The sequence below is a fragment of the Salvelinus fontinalis genome, chromosome 2 (genome assembly GCF_029448725.1).
Source record: "Salvelinus fontinalis isolate EN_2023a chromosome 2, ASM2944872v1, whole genome shotgun sequence".
In the NCBI taxonomy this organism is placed as follows: Eukaryota; Metazoa; Chordata; class Actinopteri; order Salmoniformes; family Salmonidae; genus Salvelinus; species Salvelinus fontinalis.
Window position 1 is genome coordinate 95,090,286 of NC_074666.1, and position 19,285 is coordinate 95,109,570.

The 19,285-nt window shown below is 53.7% G+C and overlaps 2 protein-coding genes across 4 annotated transcripts in view; one reads left to right on the forward strand and one right to left on the reverse strand.

The window, feature by feature from the left end:
- LOC129832288 (synaptogyrin-3-like) overlaps positions 1–1,303 on the forward strand; it is a 5,375-nt gene extending 4,072 nt beyond the window's left edge. Inside the window, exon 4 of the mRNA XM_055896239.1 lies at positions 1–1,303. This exon is cut by the window's left edge and continues 714 nt beyond it. The gene's annotated coding sequence lies outside the window, so the exon portion shown is untranslated.
- Positions 1,304–16,031: 14,728 nt separating this feature from the next.
- LOC129832312 (E3 ubiquitin-protein ligase ZNF598-like) overlaps positions 16,032–19,285 on the reverse strand; it is a 28,676-nt gene continuing 25,422 nt past the window's right edge. Inside the window, exon 11 of one of the 3 annotated variants that reach the window (XM_055896295.1) lies at positions 16,032–17,126. In XM_055896295.1, coding sequence (XP_055752270.1) covers positions 16,755–17,126 — 372 coding nt within the window. In that variant the 3' untranslated portion in view covers positions 16,032–16,754. The other 2 variants (XM_055896286.1, XM_055896305.1) reach the window with 2 other exon arrangements.

Here is a 19,285-nt window from a genome sequence, read left to right on the forward strand (position 1 = left end):
TCCCCCTAGTCCCTCCCTGTTCCCACCTCCCTGTCCTACTAGTCCCTCCCTGTCCTACTAGTCCCTCCCTGTCCCCCTAGTCCCTCCATGTTCCCACCTCCCTGTCCTACTAGTCTCTCCCTGTCCTACTAGTCCCTCCCTGTCCTACTAGCCCCTCCCTGTCCTACTAGTCCCTCCCTGTCCCCCTAGTCCCTCCCTGTTCCCACCTCCCTGTCCTACTAGTCCCTCCCTGTCCTACTAGTCCCTCCCTGTCCCCCTAGTCCCTCCCTGTTCCCACCTCCCTGTCCTACTAGTCCCTCCCTGTCCTACTAGCCCCTCCCTGTCCCCCTAGTCCCTCCCTGTTCCCACCTCCCTGTCCTACTAGTCCCTCCCTGTCCTACTAGTCCCCCCCTGTCCTACTAGCCCCCCCTGTCCTACTAGTCCCTCCCTGTCCTACTAGTCCCTCCCTGTCCTACTAGTCCCTCCCTGTCCTACTAGTCCCTCCCTGTTCTACTAGTCCCTCCCTGTCCTACTAGTCCCTCCCTGTCCCCCTAGTCCCTCCCTGTCCTACTAGTCCCTCCCTGTTCCCACCTCCCTGTCCTACTAGTCCCTCCCTGTCCTACTAGTCCCTCCCGGTCCCCCTAGTCCCTCCCTGTTCCCACCGCCCTGTCCTACTAGTCCCTCCCTGTCCCCCTAGTCCCTCCCTGTTCCCACCTCCCTGTCCTACTAGTCCCTCCCTGTCCTACTAGTCCCTCCCTGTCCTACTAGTCCCTCCCTGTTCCCACCTCCCTGTCCTACTAGTCCCTCCCTGTCCTACTAGTCCCTCCCTGTCCTACTAGCCCCTCCCTGTCCTACTAGTCCCTCCCTGTCCTACTAGTCCCTCCCTGTCCCACCTCCCTGTCCTACTAGTCCCTCCCTGTCCACCTAGTCCCTCCCGGTCCCCCTAGTCCCTCCCTGTTCCCACCGCCCTGTCCTACTAGCCCCTCCCTGTCCTACTAGTCCCTCCCTGTCCCCCTAGTCCCTCCCTGTTCCCACCTCCCTGTCCTACTAGTCCCTCCCTGTCCTACTAGTCCCTCCCTGTCCCACTAGTCCCTCCCTGTCCCCCTAGTCCCTCCCTGTTCCCACCTCCCTGTCCTACTAGTCCCTCCCTGTCCTACTAGCCCCTCCCTGTCCTACTAGTCCCTCCCTGTTCCCACCTCCCTGTCCTACTAGTCCCTCCCTGTCCCACTAGTCCCTCCCTGTCCCCCTAGTCCCTCCCTGTTCCCACCTCCCTGTCCTACTAGCCCCACCCTGTCCTACTAGCCCCTCCCTGTCCTACTAGTCCCTCCCTGTTCCCACCTCCCTGTCCTACTAGTCCCTCCCTGTCCCCCTAGTCCCTCCTTGTTCCCACCGCCCTGTCCTACTAGTCCCTCCCTGTCCTACTAGCCCCTCCCTGTCCTACTAGCCCCTCCCTGTCCTACTAGTCCCTCCCTGTCCTACTAGTCCCTCCCTGTACCAGGTCCTATCCACTAGAGAACATAGTGCTGGAGGGGACCTAGTTACATGTACAGTACCTCCATGGTAATGTTTTTAAGGGGATGTTCCTGGGTTAGGTGTTATCTGCATGTTCTGTAAGACTAAGTGCCAAACTGTCCTGTGTGTCTGACAGTGACTGGAGATAGTAACTTTCACCACTATGATGTTAACGTGACCAAGTGCAATATCTCCCTCCACCCAGTGGCCACTCTGCCGACCAGTCATAGACTATTCCCTATGTAGTGCACTACTGATGGCCAGCCGAGCCTTTACCACCAGTGCACTTTGTAGGGTAATAGTGGTTTCAGATGTGCCCTAACTAATGTGTGCAAACATCACAGAAGATAATGGCTTGTTTATGTTTACTTTCTAGAAGTGGTTTGTTTACATTTAGAAGCTATTTATTTACATTCTAGAAGCTGTTTGTTTACATTCTAGAATCTTTTTATGTTTCTTTCTTAGAAGCTGTTTGTTTACGTTCTAGAAGCTGTTTGTTTACATTCTAGAAGATGTTTGTTTACATTCTGGAAGCTGTTTGTTTACATTCTAGAAGATGTTTGTTTACATTCTGGAAGCTGTTTGTTTACATTCTAGAAGATGTTTGTTTACATTCTAGAATCTTTTTATGTTTCTTTCTTAGAAGCTGTTTGTTTACGTTCTAGAAGCTGTTTGTTTACATTCTAGAAGATGTTTGTTTACATTCTGGAAGCTGTTTGTTTACATTCTAGAAGATGTTTGTTTACATTCTGGAAGCTGTTTGTTTACATTCTAGAAGATGTTTGTTTACATTCTGGAAGCTGTTTGTTTACATTCTAGAAGCTGTTTGTTTACATTCTGGAAGCTGTTTGTTTACATTCTAGAAGATGTTTGTTTACATTCTGGAAGCTGTTTGTTTACATTCTAGAAGATGTTTTTACGTTCAAGAATCTTTTAATGTTTCTTTTCTTGAAGCTGTTTTTTTCCATTCTGGAAGCTGCCAAACTGCCCTGCTAGTTGTCTTCTCTCACAGAGCATCAGTCAGACAGCTACCCAGAGATCAACTAGACCATGATGGCTCTTTATCACTGTATATACCCTGGGTCTGGGTCTCTCTAAATCTGCTCTGAGGAATACAACCCTGCTCATTGTTACCATGGTGACAACACACCCACACACACTCACTAGCAAACCTCACTGCCCAGTGTGTGTGTGTGTGTCTGTGTGTGTCTGTGGTATTTGTTGTTTCAGGTCTGAAAAAAAAAGACAAGTAAAGCATTCTTCTGTTGGTGGTGTTCTGGAACAGAGGTGTTCTAGAACAGAGGTGTTCTGGAACAGAGTTGTTCCGGAACAGAGGTGTTCTAGAACAGAGGTGTTCTGAACCATCTTGTACAGTGTCTCTAGGTGAAGCCTAGACATGACATGTCACTGTCTGTATTGACAGTCATATTACATATTATATTACAATCTAAGAGGTTTTGTGTTTGTTGATATAAAAGTTAACAGATAATACTGAATATAACTGACCTCCAGAAAGCCTCGTCTGTGGTGCCATCTGCTCCTTGTAACACTAGCGGTGTAACAGCGCCCTCTAGCGGCCGAGGGACTAGAGCTTTTAAAGGTCCAATGCAGCAGCACTTTTTTTTATCTTAATATCAAATCATTTCTGACTAACAAATTAGTACATTTCTGTGATTCTTTTTGACCAATTTTAATTGAAAACAAACAAAAATAGCTTCTTAGCAAAGAGTAATTTCTCAAGCAAGCAATTTTGCTAGGACTGTCCGAGTGAGTCTGAGTGGTGAGGGGGAAACGAGCTGTCATTGGCAGGGAGATTTCGAACTCTCTTATTGGTCTATTAACTAATTAACCGCCTGGTGATGTCACCATGGAAGGCCAAAACTCCATCCCACTAAAACAGGCTGAAATCTCAGGCGGTCTTTTCAAAACAGCTCGGACTCTAAAAACGGCATTATCAATTTCACGGTATTATTCCTACATCATAGCGTAGAAATATACCAAACAACGGAATGTTTTGGACTGCCTTGGGCCTTTACAAGAAGTGTAAAAGTGATGAATGTAATATGGTGTGGGCAAAATGTTCTGTTCTGAATTCTGTGTAATTATGAATTTTGATTTAAAAAAGAGCCGTTTTGATTTTGAAAATTCATTTGATCTGAATTGAGATGGGAAAAAGTTGATTTACCCCTAAAACACGACTGAAAGGTTGAATAAAATGACACATAGCACGTACAGTATAACGAACAGAGTTCAGGGAAACTCAAGGATGGCCAATATACAGGACCAGTCAAAAGGTTGGACACAACTACTCATTCCAGGGTTTTCATTTTTACTATTTTCTACATTGTAGAATAATAGCGAAGACATCAAAACTATGAAATAATCCCTATTAAATGTAGAACGTCCTCTGGGTCTAATAGACCGATTTAAAGATGAGTCATATCACTTTTAAAATGTATTCCCTTTAAATTATGGCGTTAACAACCGGTCATGTTTTCAGCTGATTGTCAAACTATCACTTCCCTAAAGACGCTCCTGTCGGCCGCGCATGTTTGTCCACCGGCCATTTGATGAATGGAAAGAGATCTGTTACAGAAACAAACCGGAAGTGTAAGGACATTCAGTGGTTGTCATTGGTAACCATTAGGCTTGTAGCCTGAATTGATGTTTCCGCCGCTGTAAACGCGCGTCGCAGTCTGTCTCCGCCGCTGTAGACGCGCGTCGCAGTCCGTCTCCGCCTTGGTAGAAATGTTGGGCTCTTGTCGAACGCAATTTGGAGGGAATGCTGCCCGTTTTATTAAAGTCAATTCGCTCATTTACATGCAGATGACATGCGGTAATGTTAATCCTTAAGAGTTTATTGAGTTTAGTGCGTCAATCTCAGTAACACAATACAAAAATCACCATCAAAACGTGTCAGTTTATGATAGAGATGTTTCTGTTGTTGCATGTTGCTCAATGCGCACCGCATCCTCCTGGCGGCATTCCGCATCTGCGGTGGAAGGTGACGGAGCTACCGCAGTGTCTGACAGAACATGAGACGTCCCGATAAATCAGAGAACCGTTTGGGCTTCTCCGTTTAGCTCTACGACCCCCCACAAGTGTCATAGGACTCCTATGAAGGTCCCCTGGTGCCGGTAAACAAATTAATAAATGGACGTATGGAGGTAGTTATGTTAAATATGTCCAAAAAAACCCGACAATATTTCCTGATCTTTCTAAAGTCTGGACACACCTACTCATTCAATTATGTTTGTTTTACTATTTTCTACATTGTAGAATAATAGCGAAGACGTCAACTATGAAATAACACATGGAATCATGTAGTAACCAAGAAAGTGTTAAACAAATCAAAATATATTTTATATTTGAGATTCTTCAAAGTAGCCTTGATGACAGCTTTGCACACTCTTGGCATTCTCTCAACCAGCTTCACCTGGAATGCTTTTCCAACAGTCTTGAAGGAGTTCCCACATATGCTGAGCACTTGTTGGCTGATTTTACGTCACTCTGCGGTCCAACTCATCCCAAACCATCTCAATTGGGTTGAGGTGGGGTGATTGTGGAGGCCAGGTCATCTGATGCAGCACTCCATCACTCTCCTTCTTGGTCATATAGCTCTTACACAGCCTGGAGGTGTGTTGGGTCATTGTCCTGTTGAAAAACAAATGATAGTCCCACTAAGCGCAAACCAGATGGGATGGCGTATCGCTGCAGAATGCTCTGGTAGACATGCTGGTTAAGTGTGCCTTGAATTCTAAATAAATCACAGACAGTGTCACCAGCATTTCAGTTGAATACATTCAGTTGGACAACTGACTAGGTATCCCCCTTTCCAAAGCACCCCCCCTCCTCCATGCTTCACGGTGGGAACCACACATGCAGAGATCATCCTTTCACCTACTCTGCGTCTCACAAAGATACGGTTGGAACCAAAGATCTCAAATTTGGACTCATCAGACCAAAGGACAGATTTCCACCGGTCTAATGTCCATTGCTCGTGTTTCTTGACCCAAGCAAGTCTCTTCTTCTTATTGGTGTCCTTTAGTAGTGATTTCTTTGCAGCAATTCAACCATGAAGGCCTGATTCACACAGTCTCCTCTGAACAGTTGATGTTGAGATGTGTCTGTTACTTGAACTCTGTGAAGCATTTCTTTGGGCTGCAATTTCTGAGGCTGGTAACTCTAATGAAATTATCCTCTGCAGCAGAGGTAACTCTGGGTCTTCCTTTCCATTCTGAGGCTGGTAACTCTAATGAACGTATCCTCTGCAGCAGAGGTAACTCTGGGTCTTCCTTTCCTGTGGCGGTCTTCATGAGAGCCAGTTTCATCATGATGGTTTTTGCGACTGAACTTGAAACTTTCTTGAAAATTCTTGCCATTTTCCTGATGGACTGACCTTCATGTATTAATGTAATGATGGACTGACCTTCATGTCTTAAAGTAATGATGGACTGACCTTCATGTCTTAAAGTAATGATGGACTGACCTTCATGTCTTAAAGTAATGATGGACTGACCTTCATGTCTTAAAGTAATGATGGACTGACCTTCATGTCTTAAAGTAATGATGGACTGACCTTCATGTCTTAAAGTAATGATGGACTGACCTTCATGTCTTAAAGTAATGATGGACTGACCTTCATGTCTTAAAGTAATGATGGACTGGCCTTCATGTCTTAAAGTAATGATGGACTGGTCTTCATATCTTAAAGTAATGATGGACTGACCTTCATGTCTTAAAGTAATGATGGACTGACCTTCATGTATTAATGTAATGATGGACTGACCTTCATGTCTTAAAGTAATGATGGACTGACCTTCATGTCTTAAAGTAATGATGGACTGACCTTCATGTCTTAAAGTAATGATGGACTGACCTTCATGTCTTAAAGTAATGATGGACTGACCTTCGTGTCTTAAAGTAATGATGGACTGACCTTCGTGTCTTAAAGTAATGATGGACTGACCTTCGTGTCTTAAAGTAATGATGGACTGACCTTCATGTCTTAAAGTAATGATGGACTGACCTTCATGTCTTAAAGTAATGATGGACTGACCTTCGTGTCTTAAAGTAATGATGGACTGACCTTCATGTCTTAAAGTAATGATGGACTGACCTTCGTGTCTTAAAGTAATGATGGACTGACCTTCATGTCTTAAAGTAATGATGGACTGACCTTCATGTCTTAAAGTAATGATGGACTGACCTTCATGTCTTAAAGTAATGATGGACTGACCTTCATGTCTTAAAGTAATGATGGACTGACCTTCATGTCTTAAAGTAATGGTGGACTGACCTTCATGTCTTAAAGTAATGATGGACTGACCTTCATGTCTTAAAGTAATGATGGACTGACCTTCATGTCTTAAAGTAATGATGGACTGACCTTCATGTCTTAAAGTAATGATGGACTGTCGTTTCTCTTTGCTTATTTGAGCTGTTCTTGCCATAATATGGACTTGGTCTTTTACCAAATAGGGCTATCTTCTATATACCACCCCTACCTTGTCACAACACTACTGATTGGCTCAAACGTATTAAGAAGGAAAGAAATTCCACAAATTAACAAGGCACACCTGTTAATTGAAATGCATTCCAGGTGACTACCTCATGAAGCTGGTTGAGAGAATGCCAAGAGTGTGCAAAGCTACCATCAAGGCAAAGGGTGGCTACTTTGAAGAATCTCAAATATAAAACATATTTTGATTAGTTTAACACTTTTTTGGTTTCTACATGATTCCATATGTATTATTTCATCATTTTAATGTCTTCACTCTTATTCTACGATGTAGAAAATAGTAAAAAAAATAAGAAAAACCCTTGAATGAGTAGGTGTGTCCTAACTGTTGACTGGTACTGTAGGACAGACATTTCAAAAACCTTGTTTCTCATCATTTATTTTTTCAGTCTTGTTTTTCCATTGATGAATGTGTTACTCACTGTGTTTCTATGGGCGTTAGTTGTAAAGGCCAACATCTATATTTGAAATGGCTCCATACGGAACACAGTTACTTACTCTACACATCACAGCAGCGTGTCTGTACTATATGTGTCTGTTCTATATCCTATAACTCTATGTTGATGTTCTCAGTACTCCAGTCTGAGTGATGGAGGGGTCAGGAGACGGGGAGGAGGGGTCAGGAGACGGGGAGGAGGGGTCAGGAGATGGGGAGGAGGGGTCAGGAGACGGGGAGGAGGGGTCTGGAGACGGGGAGGAGGGGTCAGGAGACGGGGAGGAGGGGTCTGGAGACGGGGAGGAGGGGTCAGGAGACGGGGAGGAGGGGTCAGGAGACGGGGAGGAGGGGTCAGGAGACGGGGAGGAGGGGTCAGGAGACGGGGAGGAGTGGTCTGGAGACGGGGAGGAGAGGACAGGAGACGGGGACAGGAGACGGGGAGGAGGAGTCAGGAGACGGGGAGGAGGGGTCTGGAGACGGGGAGGAGGGGACAGGAGACGGGGAGGAGGAGTCAGGAGACGGGGAGGAGGGGTCTGGAGACAGAGAGGAGGGGTCTGGTCAGTAGAATAAGGAATCATTTCAGATCAACTCATTTCTGTCCTGTTCATCCTCCTAAACACACTCTGCCTGTGTGTGTCCACTCCAGTGCTGTTGGTTGTATCTCAGTGTGTATTATAGAAGTGGTTGTAACGTCGTCTGTAGTGTATTATAGTAACTCTGTTGGAAATGGACCAATCACATGTGGTCCTGGTTGTTGTTTAACGGTTCCTCGATGTGCCCGTTACGTACAGAGGTCCTTCCGTTGTTCTCTGAACGTCTGACTGCTGTCAGATCACCTCACTCAAATAAACAACATTTTTGATGACTGGTCTCTGTTGTGTTACGTCCATAAAGGTCCCCCTTCTGTTGTGTTACGTCTAAAGGTCCCCCTTCTGTTGTGTTATGTCTAAAGGTCCCCCTTCTGTTGTGTTACGTCTATAAAGGTCCCCCGTCTGTTGTGTTACGTCTATAAAGGTCCCCCTTCTGTTGTGTTACGTCTATAAAGGTCCCCCGTCTGTTGTGTTACGTCTATAAAGGTCCCCCTTCTGTTGTGTTACGTCCATAAAGGTCCCCCTTCTGTTGTGTTACGTCCATAAAGGTCCCCCTTCTGTTGTGTTACGTCCATAAAGGTCCCCCTTCTGTTGTGTTACGTCCATAAAGGTCCCCCTTCTGTTGTGTTACGTCCATAAAGGTCCCCCTTCTGTTGTGTTACGTCCATAAAGGTCCCCCTTCTGTTGTGTTACGTCCATAAAGGTCCCCCTTCTGTTGTGTTACGTCCATAAAGGTCCCCCTTCTGTTGTGTTACGTCTATAAAGGTCCCCCTTCTGTTGTGTTACGTCCATAAAGGTCCCCCTTCTGTTGTGTTACGTCCATAAAGGTCCCCCTTCTGTTGTGTTACGTCCATAAAGGTCCCCCTTCTGTTGTGTTACGTCCATAAAGGTCCCCCTTCTGTTGTGTTACGTCTATAAAGGTCCCCCGTCTGTTGTGTTACATCTATAAAGGTCCCCCGTCTTGTGTTACGTCCATAAAGGTCCCCCTTCTGTTGTGTTACGTCCATAAAGGTCCCCCGTCTGTTGTGTTACGTCCATAAAGGTCCCCCTTCTGTTGTGTTACGTCTAAAGGTCCCCCTTCTGTTGTGTTACGTCTATAAAAGGTCCCCCTTCTGTTGTGTTACGTCCATAAAGGTCCCCCTTCTGTTGTGTTACGTCTATAAAGGTCCCCCTTCTGTTGTGTTACGTCTATAAAGGTCCCCCTTCTGTTGTGTTACGTCTATAAAGGTCCCCCGTCTGTTGTGTTACATCTATAAAGGTCCCCCGTCTTGTGTTACGTCCATAAAGGTCCCCCTTCTGTTGTGTTACGTCCATAAAGGTCCCCCTTCTGTTGTGTTACGTCCAATCACACACTACACAGCAATCTACCTTGCAGACACACGCCAGATATACAGTGTATCTCGTTAAGTATTCAGACTCCTTGACTTTTTCCCCCCCAACAAAATTACATTACAGCCTTATTCTAAAATAGATTAAATACATTTGTTTCCCTCAATCTACACACAATAACGCACAATGACAAAGCGAACACAGGTTTTTAGAACACATAAAATGTATTAAATTTACTTAAATATCCAGACCCTTCTGCTATGAGACTCAAAATTGAGCTCAGGTGCTTCCTGTTTCCATTGATCATCCTTGAGATGTTTCTACAACTTGATTGGAGTCCACCTGTGGTAAATTCAATTGATTGGACATGATTTGGAAAGGCACACACCTGTCTATATAAAGGTCCCACAGTTGACAGTGTATGTCAGAGCAAAAACCAAGCCATGAGGTCGAAGGAATTGTCTGTAGAGCTGAGACAGAATTGTGTCGAGGTACAGATCTGGGGAAGGTTACCAAAACATTTCTTTAGCATTGAAGGTCCCCAAGAACACATTGGCCTCCATCATTCTTAAATGGAAGAAGTTTGGAACCTCCAAGACTCTTCCTAGAGCTGGCCACCCGGCCAAACTGAGCAATAGGGGGAGAAGGGCCTTGGTCAGGGAGGTGACCAATAATCCGATGGTCACTCTGACTGACAGAGCTCTAGAGTTCCTCTGTGGAGATGGGAGAACCTTCCAGAAGGACAACCATCTCTGCAGCACTCCACCAATCAGGCCTTTATGGTAGAGTGGCCAGACAGAAGTCACTCAGTAAAAAGGCACAACAGTCCACTTGGAGTTTGCCAAAAGGCATCTAAAGGACTCTGAGACCATGAGAAACAAGATTCTCTGGTCCAAGATTGAACTCTTTGGCTTTAATGCCAAGCATCACATCTGGACGAAACCTGGCACCATCCCTCCGGTGAAGCATGGTGGTGACAGCATCATGCTGTGGGGATGTTTTTCAGCGGCAGGGACTGGGAGACTAGTCAGGATCGAGGGAAAGATGAACAGAGCAAAGTACAGAGAGATCCTTGATGAATACCTGATCCAGAACCTCAGACCGGGGCGAAGGTTCACCTTCCAACAGGACAACGACCCGAAGCATACAGCCAAGACAACGCAGGAGTGGCTTCGGGCCAAGTCTCTGAATGGCCTTGAGTGGCCCAGCCAGAGCCTGGACTTGAACCCGATCGAACACCACTGGAGAGACCTGAAAATAGCTGTGCAGCAACGCTCCCCATCCAACCTGACAGAGCTTGAGAGGATCTGCAGAGAAGAATGGGAGAAACTCCCCAAATACAGGTGTGCCAAGCTTGTAGCATCATACCCAATAAGACTCGAGGCTGTAATCGCTGCCAAAGGTGCTTCAACAAAGTACTGAGTAAAGGGTCTGAATAATTATGTAAATGTGATGTTTTCTATTTTTAATGAATTTGCAAAAATGTCTTAACCTGTTTTTGCTAATTCATTACGGGGTATTGTGATGTCATTATAGGGTATTGTGATGTCATTACGGGGTATTGTGATGTCATTATGGGGTATTGTGATGTCATTACGGGGTATTGTGATGTTATTACGGGGTATTGTGTGTAGATTGAGGGGAAAAAACGATTTAATCAATTTTAGAATAAGTCTGTAAAGTAACAAAATGTGGAAAAGGTGAAGGGGTCTGAATACTTTCTGAATGCCCTGTATATGATGGGATGTAGAGACATTATGGACATGGGGAAGTAGGGACCCTTTGGTGTCACCAATACCCTCCTCTGGAACCTGGGGCGTTCGGGCTCCTTGATATCCCTGCTGTGGCCCCGGAGTAGGCCAGGAGTCTCCAGGACAGCCCACACCTTCACCAGAGAGGTAGGTCCCGGCCTTCATCCCCTTTTCTTTCTTTCAGATATAAAGAACGGGGTGGGGGGGGGGGGGGGGGGGAGACAGCAGTACGGGGGGGGAGAACCAGCAGTACGGTGGAGACAGACTAGGACCTCCTCTCAGCTGCAACACTACTTGGACAAGGACAAATAGAATGGACCAAAGCAAGAAGGCTGTTTAATCAAATTGGGGCAAACAGAAATATTCTGGTTTTTTATGTTGTGGGTTTACAGACTGGTTGTGGGTTTACAGACTGGTTGTGGGTTTACAGACTGGTTGTGGGTTTACAGAGACAGAAGAGAAACATGAGAACCTGAAGAGCGGCCCTCCCCCACAGCTACATACCGTCCTAAACAGTCCGACTCCCTCCAGACTTCAACTATCTGATTACCTTCCACAGCCCTGAGAGAACCTCTACATTTTAACCAGGTTCCTTGACCACCCTGAGGGAGCTGAGCAGTAGCGGGCCCGACTGCCTCCGAGGGAGCAGTAGCGGGCCCGACTGCCTCCGAGGGAGCAGTAGCGGGCCCGACTGCCTCCGAGGGAGCAGTAGCGGGCCCGACTGCCTCCGAGGGAGCAGTAGCGGGCCCGACTGCCTCCGAGGGAGCAGTAGCGGGCCCGACTGCCTCCGAGGGAGCAGTAGCGGGCCCGACTGCCTCCGAGGGAGCAGTAGCGGGCCCGACTGCCTCCGAGGGAGCAGTAGCGGGCCCGACTGCCTCCGAGGGAGCAGTAGCGGGCCCGACTGCCTCCGAGGGAGCAGTAGCGGGCCCGACTGCCTCCGAGGGAGCAGTAGCGGGCCCGACTGCCTCCGAGGGAGCAGTAGCGGGCCCGACTGCCTCCGAGGGAGCAGTAGCGGGCCCGACTGCCTCCGAGGGAGCAGTAGCGGGCCCGACTGCCTCCGAGGGAGCAGTAGCGGGCCCGACTGCCTCCGAGGGAGCAGTAGCGGGCCCGACTGCCTCCGAGGGAGCAGTAGCGGGCCCGACTGCCTCCGAGGGAGCAGTAGCGGGCCCGACTGCCTCCGAGGGAGCAGTAGCGGGCCCGACTGCCTCCGAGGGAGCAGTAGCGGGCCCGACTGCCTCCGAGGGAGCAGTAGCGGGCCCGACTGCCTCCGAGGGAGCAGTAGCGGGCCCGACTGCCTCCGAGGGAGCAGTAGCGGGCCCGACTGCCTCCGAGGGAGCAGTAGCGGGCCCGACTGCCTCCGAGGGAGCAGTAGCGGGCCCGACTGCCTCCGAGGGAGCAGTAGCGGGCCCGACTGCCTCCGAGGGAGCAGTAGCGGGCCCGACTGCCTCCGAGGGAGCAGTAGCGGGCCCGACTGCCTCCGAGGGAGCAGTAGCGGGCCCGACTGCCTCCGAGGGAGCAGTAGCGGGCCCGACTGCCTCCGAGGGAGCAGTAGCGGGCCCGACTGCCTCCGAGGGAGCAGTAGCGGGCCCGACTGCCTCCGAGGGAGCAGTAGCGGGCCCGACTGCCTCCGAGGGAGCAGTAGCGGGCCCGACTGCCTCCGAGGGAGCAGTAGCGGGCCCGACTGCCTCCGAGGGAGCAGTAGCGGGCCCGACTGCCTCCGAGGGAGCAGTAGCGGGCCCGACTGCCTCCGAGGGAGCAGTAGCGGGCCCGACTGCCTCCGAGGGAGCAGTAGCGGGCCCGACTGCCTCCGAGGGAGCAGTAGCGGGCCCGACTGCCTCCGAGGGAGCAGTAGCGGGCCCGACTGCCTCCGAGGGAGCAGTAGCGGGCCCGACTGCCTCCGAGGGAGCAGTAGCGGGCCCGACTGCCTCCGAGGGAGCAGTAGCGGGCCCGACTGCCTCCGAGGGAGCAGTAGCGGGCCCGACTGCCTCCGAGGGAGCAGTAGCGGGCCCGACTGCCTCCGAGGGAGCAGTAGCGGGCCCGACTGCCTCCGAGGGAGCAGTAGCGGGCCCGACTGCCTCCGAGGGAGCAGTAGCGGGCCCGACTGCCTCCGAGGGAGCAGTAGCGGGCCCGACTGCCTCCGAGGGAGCAGTAGCGGGCCCGACTGCCTCCGAGGGAGCAGTAGCGGGCCCGACTGCCTCCGAGGGAGCAGTAGCGGGCCCGACTGCCTCCGAGGGAGCAGTAGCGGGCCCGACTGCCTCCGAGGGAGCAGTAGCGGGCCCGACTGCCTCCGAGGGAGCAGTAGCGGGCCCGACTGCCTCCGAGGGAGCAGTAGCGGGCCCGACTGCCTCCGAGGGAGCAGTAGCGGGCCCGACTGCCTCCGAGGGAGCAGTAGCGGGCCCGACTGCCTCCGAGGGAGCAGTAGCGGGCCCGACTGCCTCCGAGGGAGCAGTAGCGGGCCCGACTGCCTCCGAGGGAGCAGTAGCGGGCCCGACTGCCTCCGAGGGAGCAGTAGCGGGCCCGACTGCCTCCGAGGGAGCAGTAGCGGGCCCGACTGCCTCCGAGGGAGCAGTAGCGGGCCCGACTGCCTCCGAGGGAGCAGTAGCGGGCCCGACTGCCTCCGAGGGAGCAGTAGCGGGCCCGACTGCCTCCGAGGGAGCAGTAGCGGGCCCGACTGCCTCCGAGGGAGCAGTAGCGGGCCCGACTGCCTCCGAGGGAGCAGTAGCGGGCCCGACTGCCTCCGAGGGAGCAGTAGCGGGCCCGACTGCCTCCGAGGGAGCAGTAGCGGGCCCGACTGCCTCCGAGGGAGCAGTAGCGGGCCCGACTGCCTCCGAGGGAGCAGTAGCGGGCCCGACTGCCTCCGAGGGAGCAGTAGCGGGCCCGACTGCCTCCGAGGGAGCAGTAGCGGGCCCGACTGCCTCCGAGGGAGCAGTAGCGGGCCCGACTGCCTCCGAGGGAGCAGTAGCGGGCCCGACTGCCTCCGAGGGAGCAGTAGCGGGCCCGACTGCCTCCGAGGGAGCAGTAGCGGGCCCGACTGCCTCCGAGGGAGCAGTAGCGGGCCCGACTGCCTCCGAGGGAGCAGTAGCGGGCCCGACTGCCTCCGAGGGAGCAGTAGCGGGCCCGACTGCCTCCGAGGGAGCAGTAGCGGGCCCGACTGCCTCCGAGGGAGCAGTAGCGGGCCCGACTGCCTCCGAGGGAGCAGTAGCGGGCCCGACTGCCTCCGAGGGAGCAGTAGCGGGCCCGACTGCCTCCGAGGGAGCAGTAGCGGGCCCGACTGCCTCCGAGGGAGCAGTAGCGGGCCCGACTGCCTCCGAGGGAGCAGTAGCGGGCCCGACTGCCTCCGAGGGAGCAGTAGCGGGCCCGACTGCCTCCGAGGGAGCAGTAGCGGGCCCGACTGCCTCCGAGGGAGCAGTAGCGGGCCCGACTGCCTCCGAGGGAGCAGTAGCGGGCCCGACTGCCTCCGAGGGAGCAGTAGCGGGCCCGACTGCCTCCGAGGGAGCAGTAGCGGGCCCGACTGCCTCCGAGGGAGCAGTAGCGGGCCCGACTGCCTCCGAGGGAGCAGTAGCGGGCCCGACTGCCTCCGAGGGAGCAGTAGCGGGCCCGACTGCCTCCGAGGGAGCAGTAGCGGGCCCGACTGCCTCCGAGGGAGCAGTAGCGGGCCCGACTGCCTCCGAGGGAGCAGTAGCGGGCCCGACTGCCTCCGAGGGAGCAGTAGCGGGCCCGACTGCCTCCGAGGGAGCAGTAGCGGGCCCGACTGCCTCCGAGGGAGCAGTAGCGGGCCCGACTGCCTCCGAGGGAGCAGTAGCGGGCCCGACTGCCTCCGAGGGAGCAGTAGCGGGCCCGACTGCCTCCGAGGGAGCAGTAGCGGGCCCGACTGCCTCCGAGGGAGCAGTAGCGGGCCCGACTGCCTCCGAGGGAGCAGTAGCGGGCCCGACTGCCTCCGAGGGAGCAGTAGCGGGCCCGACTGCCTCCGAGGGAGCAGTAGCGGGCCCGACTGCCTCCGAGGGAGCAGTAGCGGGCCCGACTGCCTCCGAGGGAGCAGTAGCGGGCCCGACTGCCTCCGAGGGAGCAGTAGCGGGCCCGACTGCCTCCGAGGGAGCAGTAGCGGGCCCGACTGCCTCCGAGGGAGCAGTAGCGGGCCCGACTGCCTCCGAGGGAGCAGTAGCGGGCCCGACTGCCTCCGAGGGAGCAGTAGCGGGCCCGACTGCCTCCGAGGGAGCAGTAGCGGGCCCGACTGCCTCCGAGGGAGCAGTAGCGGGCCCGACTGCCTCCGAGGGAGCAGTAGCGGGCCCGACTGCCTCCGAGGGAGCAGTAGCGGGCCCGACTGCCTCCGAGGGAGCAGTAGCGGGCCCGACTGCCTCCGAGGGAGCAGTAGCGGGCCCGACTGCCTCCGAGGGAGCAGTAGCGGGCCCGACTGCCTCCGAGGGAGCAGTAGCGGGCCCGACTGCCTCCGAGGGAGCAGTAGCGGGCCCGACTGCCTCCGAGGGAGCAGTAGCGGGCCCGACTGCCTCCGAGGGAGCAGTAGCGGGCCCGACTGCCTCCGAGGGAGCAGTAGCGGGCCCGACTGCCTCCGAGGGAGCAGTAGCGGGCCCGACTGCCTCCGAGGGAGCAGTAGCGGGCCCGACTGCCTCCGAGGGAGCAGTAGCGGGCCCGACTGCCTCCGAGGGAGCAGTAGCGGGCCCGACTGCCTCCGAGGGAGCAGTAGCGGGCCCGACTGCCTCCGAGGGAGCAGTAGCGGGCCCGACTGCCTCCGAGGGAGCAGTAGCGGGCCCGACTGCCTCCGAGGGAGCAGTAGCGGGCCCGACTGCCTCCGAGGGAGCAGTAGCGGGCCCGACTGCCTCCGAGGGAGCAGTAGCGGGCCCGACTGCCTCCGAGGGAGCAGTAGCGGGCCCGACTGCCTCCGAGGGAGCAGTAGCGGGCCCGACTGCCTCCGAGGGAGCAGTAGCGGGCCCGACTGCCTCCGAGGGAGCAGTAGAGGGCCCGACTGCCTCCGAGGGAGCAGTAGCGGGCCCGACTGCCTCCGAGGGAGCAGTAGCGGGCCCGACTGCCTCCGAGGGAGCAGTAGAGGGCCCGACTGCCTCCGAGGGAGCAGTAGAGGGCCCGACTGCCTCCGAGGGAGCAGTAGAGGGCCCGACTGCCTCCGAGGGAGCAGTAGAGGGCCTGACTGTCTGAGGGAGTAGTAGAGGGTCTGACTTAATAAACACTTCCCTCATTCATCAAACCTGATAAAAGAACCAACACGTCACTCCTTCAACACTTTATCAACCTCGTGGAAATGTGATCAGAAGAGAGGGGGGGGGGGGGGGGGGGGGGTGAGAGAGAAAAATAAAATATACAGAATCATTCTTCTTATTAATTCACAACATGTGGTACTTGTGGGGCCTCCAGGGTCGGGTCACCAGGGTCGGGTCACCAGGCTGGGTCCAGTTCCAGCCGGAATCCCCCCGGGAGTCAAGGGTCAATATCTGGCAACCAGAATTCAGTTCAACCTCCTGCTGGCCCCAGCCTCGCCATCAAATACACTACCCAACGTCCTCTCTGGCTATGGTCACCACGGCAACAGCCCCCCCCCCCCCCACAAGAATGGCAACAGGCAGGGCTGTGATTGGGCAGTGCGCACGTCCTGTCCCAGGCCAGGGCTAGCTGATGACGCGGCTGACGGCCTGCAGGGAGGGGAAGTCCTCGGTGTCCCCCAGGTGCAAGGTCTTATGGGAGTTGAAGTCTTTAGGATCCAGCACCTGGCAGCAGGTGGGGCACACCTGGCAGTCCAGCGCGGCTGCATTAGAGATAGCGCTGGAGGGGGTCTGCCAGACATTCTTCTTGTTCTTCCTGCCGCCGCCGCCGCCCCCTCCCCGTCTTTCCACGGCCTGGTCGTCTGCGTGGGCCGTCAGCAGCTCCTGCTGTTTCCCCGTGTCAGGAAGTAGCACCAGCAGCTCGTTGAAGACGCCACCGAAGTTGGCCCCTAACAGGGTCTTACAGCTCCGATGGTACAGCACGGCTGACATCAGACCCTGAGAGAGAGAGAGATGTTACTGACTGTCCCCATGGCGACATGTTGAGAGAGAGATGGTACTGACTGTCCCCATGGCGACATGTTGAGAGAGAGATGTTACTGACTGTCACCATGGCGACATGTTGAGAGAGAGAGATGGTACAGCACGGCTGACATCAGACCCTGGGAGAGAGAGATGTTACTGACTGTCCCCATGGCGACATGTTGAGAGAGAGAGATGGTACAGCACGGCTGACATCAGACCCTGGGAGAGAGAGATGTTACTGACTGTCCCCATGGCGACATGTTGAGATGGTACTGACTGTCCCCATGGCGACATGTTGAGAGAGAGATGGTACAGCACGGCTGACATCAGACCCTGGGAGAGAGAGATGTTACTGACTGTCCCCATGGCGACATGTTGAGAGAGAGATGTTACTGACTGTCCCCATGGCGACATGTTGAGAGAGAGATGTTACTGACTGTCCCCATGGCGACATGTTGAGAGAGAGATGTTACTGACTTGTCCCCATGGCGACATGTTGAGAGAGAGATGTTGGCCCTGACCTTAATAAACTACCAGAGGAGAGTAGGTCAAAGTCCAGGGACAGGAGGTGGCTTGGGGAGGGCCCTGACCTTAATAAACTACCAGAGGACAGTAGGTCAAAGTCCAGGGACAGGAGGTGGCTTGGGGAGGGCCCTGACCTTAATAAACTACCAGAGGAGAGTAGGTCAAAGTCCAGGGACAGGGGGTGGCTTGGGGAGGGCCCTGACCTTAATAAACTACCAGAGGAGAGTAGGTCAAAGTCCAGGGACAGGAGGTGGCTTGGGGAGGGCCCTGACCTTAATAAACTACCAGAGGAGAGTAGGTCAAAGTCCAGGGACAGGAGGTGGCTTGGGGAGGGCCCTGACCTTAATAAACTACCAGAGGAGAGTAGGTCAAAGTCCAGGGACAGGAGGTGGCTTGGGGAGGGCCCTGACCTTAATAAACTACCAGAGGAGAGTAGGTCAAAGTCCAGGGACAGGAGGTGGCTTGGGGAGGGCCCTGACCTTAATAAACTACCAGAGGAGAGTAGGTCAAAGTCCAGGGACAGGAGGTGGCTTGGGGAGGGCCCTGACCTTAATAAACTACCAGAGGAGAGTAGGTCAAAGTCCAGGGACAGGAGGTGGCTTGGGGAGGGCCCTGACCTTAATAAACTACCAGAGGAGAGTAGGTCAAAGTCCAGGGACAGGAGGTGGCATGGGGAGGGCCCTGACCTTAATAAACTACCAGAGGAGAGTAGGTCAAAGTCCAGGGACAGGAGGTGGCTTGGGGAGGGCCCTGACCTTAATAAACTACCAGAGGAGAGTAGGTCAAAGTCCAGGGACAGGAGGTGGCTTGGGGAGGGCCCTGACCTTAATAAACTACCAGAGGAGAGTAGGTCAAAGTCCAGGGACAGGAGGTGGCTTGGGGAGGGCCCTGACCTTAATAAACTACCAGAGGAGAGTAGGTCAAAGTCCAGGGACAGGAGGTGGCTTGGGGAGGGCCCTGGCCTTAATAAACTACCAGAGGACAGTAGGTCAAAGTCCAGGGACAGGAGGTGGCTTGGGGAGGGCCCTGGCCTTAATAAACTACCAGAGGAGAGTAGGTCAAAGTCCAGGGACAGGAGGTGGCTTGGGGAGGGCCCTGACCTTAATAAACTACCAGAGGAGAGTAGGTCAAAGTCCAGGGACAGGAGGTGGCTTGGGGAGGGCCCTGACCTTAATAAACTACCAGAGGAGAGTAGGTCAAAGTCCAGGGACAGGAGGTGGCTTGGGGAGGGCCCTGACCTTAATAAACTACCAGAGGAGAGTAGGTCAAAGTCCAGGGACAGGAGGTGGCTTGGGGAGGGCCCTGACCTTAATAAACTACCAGAGGAGAGTAGGTCAAAGTCCAGGGACAGGAGGTGGCTTGGGGAGGGCCCTGACCTTAATAAACTACCAGAGGAGAGTAGGTCAAAGTCCAGGGACAGGAGGTGGCTTGGGGAGGGCCCTGACCTTAATAAACTACCAGAGGAGAGTAGGTCAAAGTCCAGGGACAGGAGGTGGCTTGGGGAGGGCCCTGACCTTAATAAACTACCAGAGGAGAGTAGGTCAAAGTCCAGGGACAGGAGGTGGCTTGGGGAGGGCCCTGACCTTAATAAACTACCAGAGGAGAGT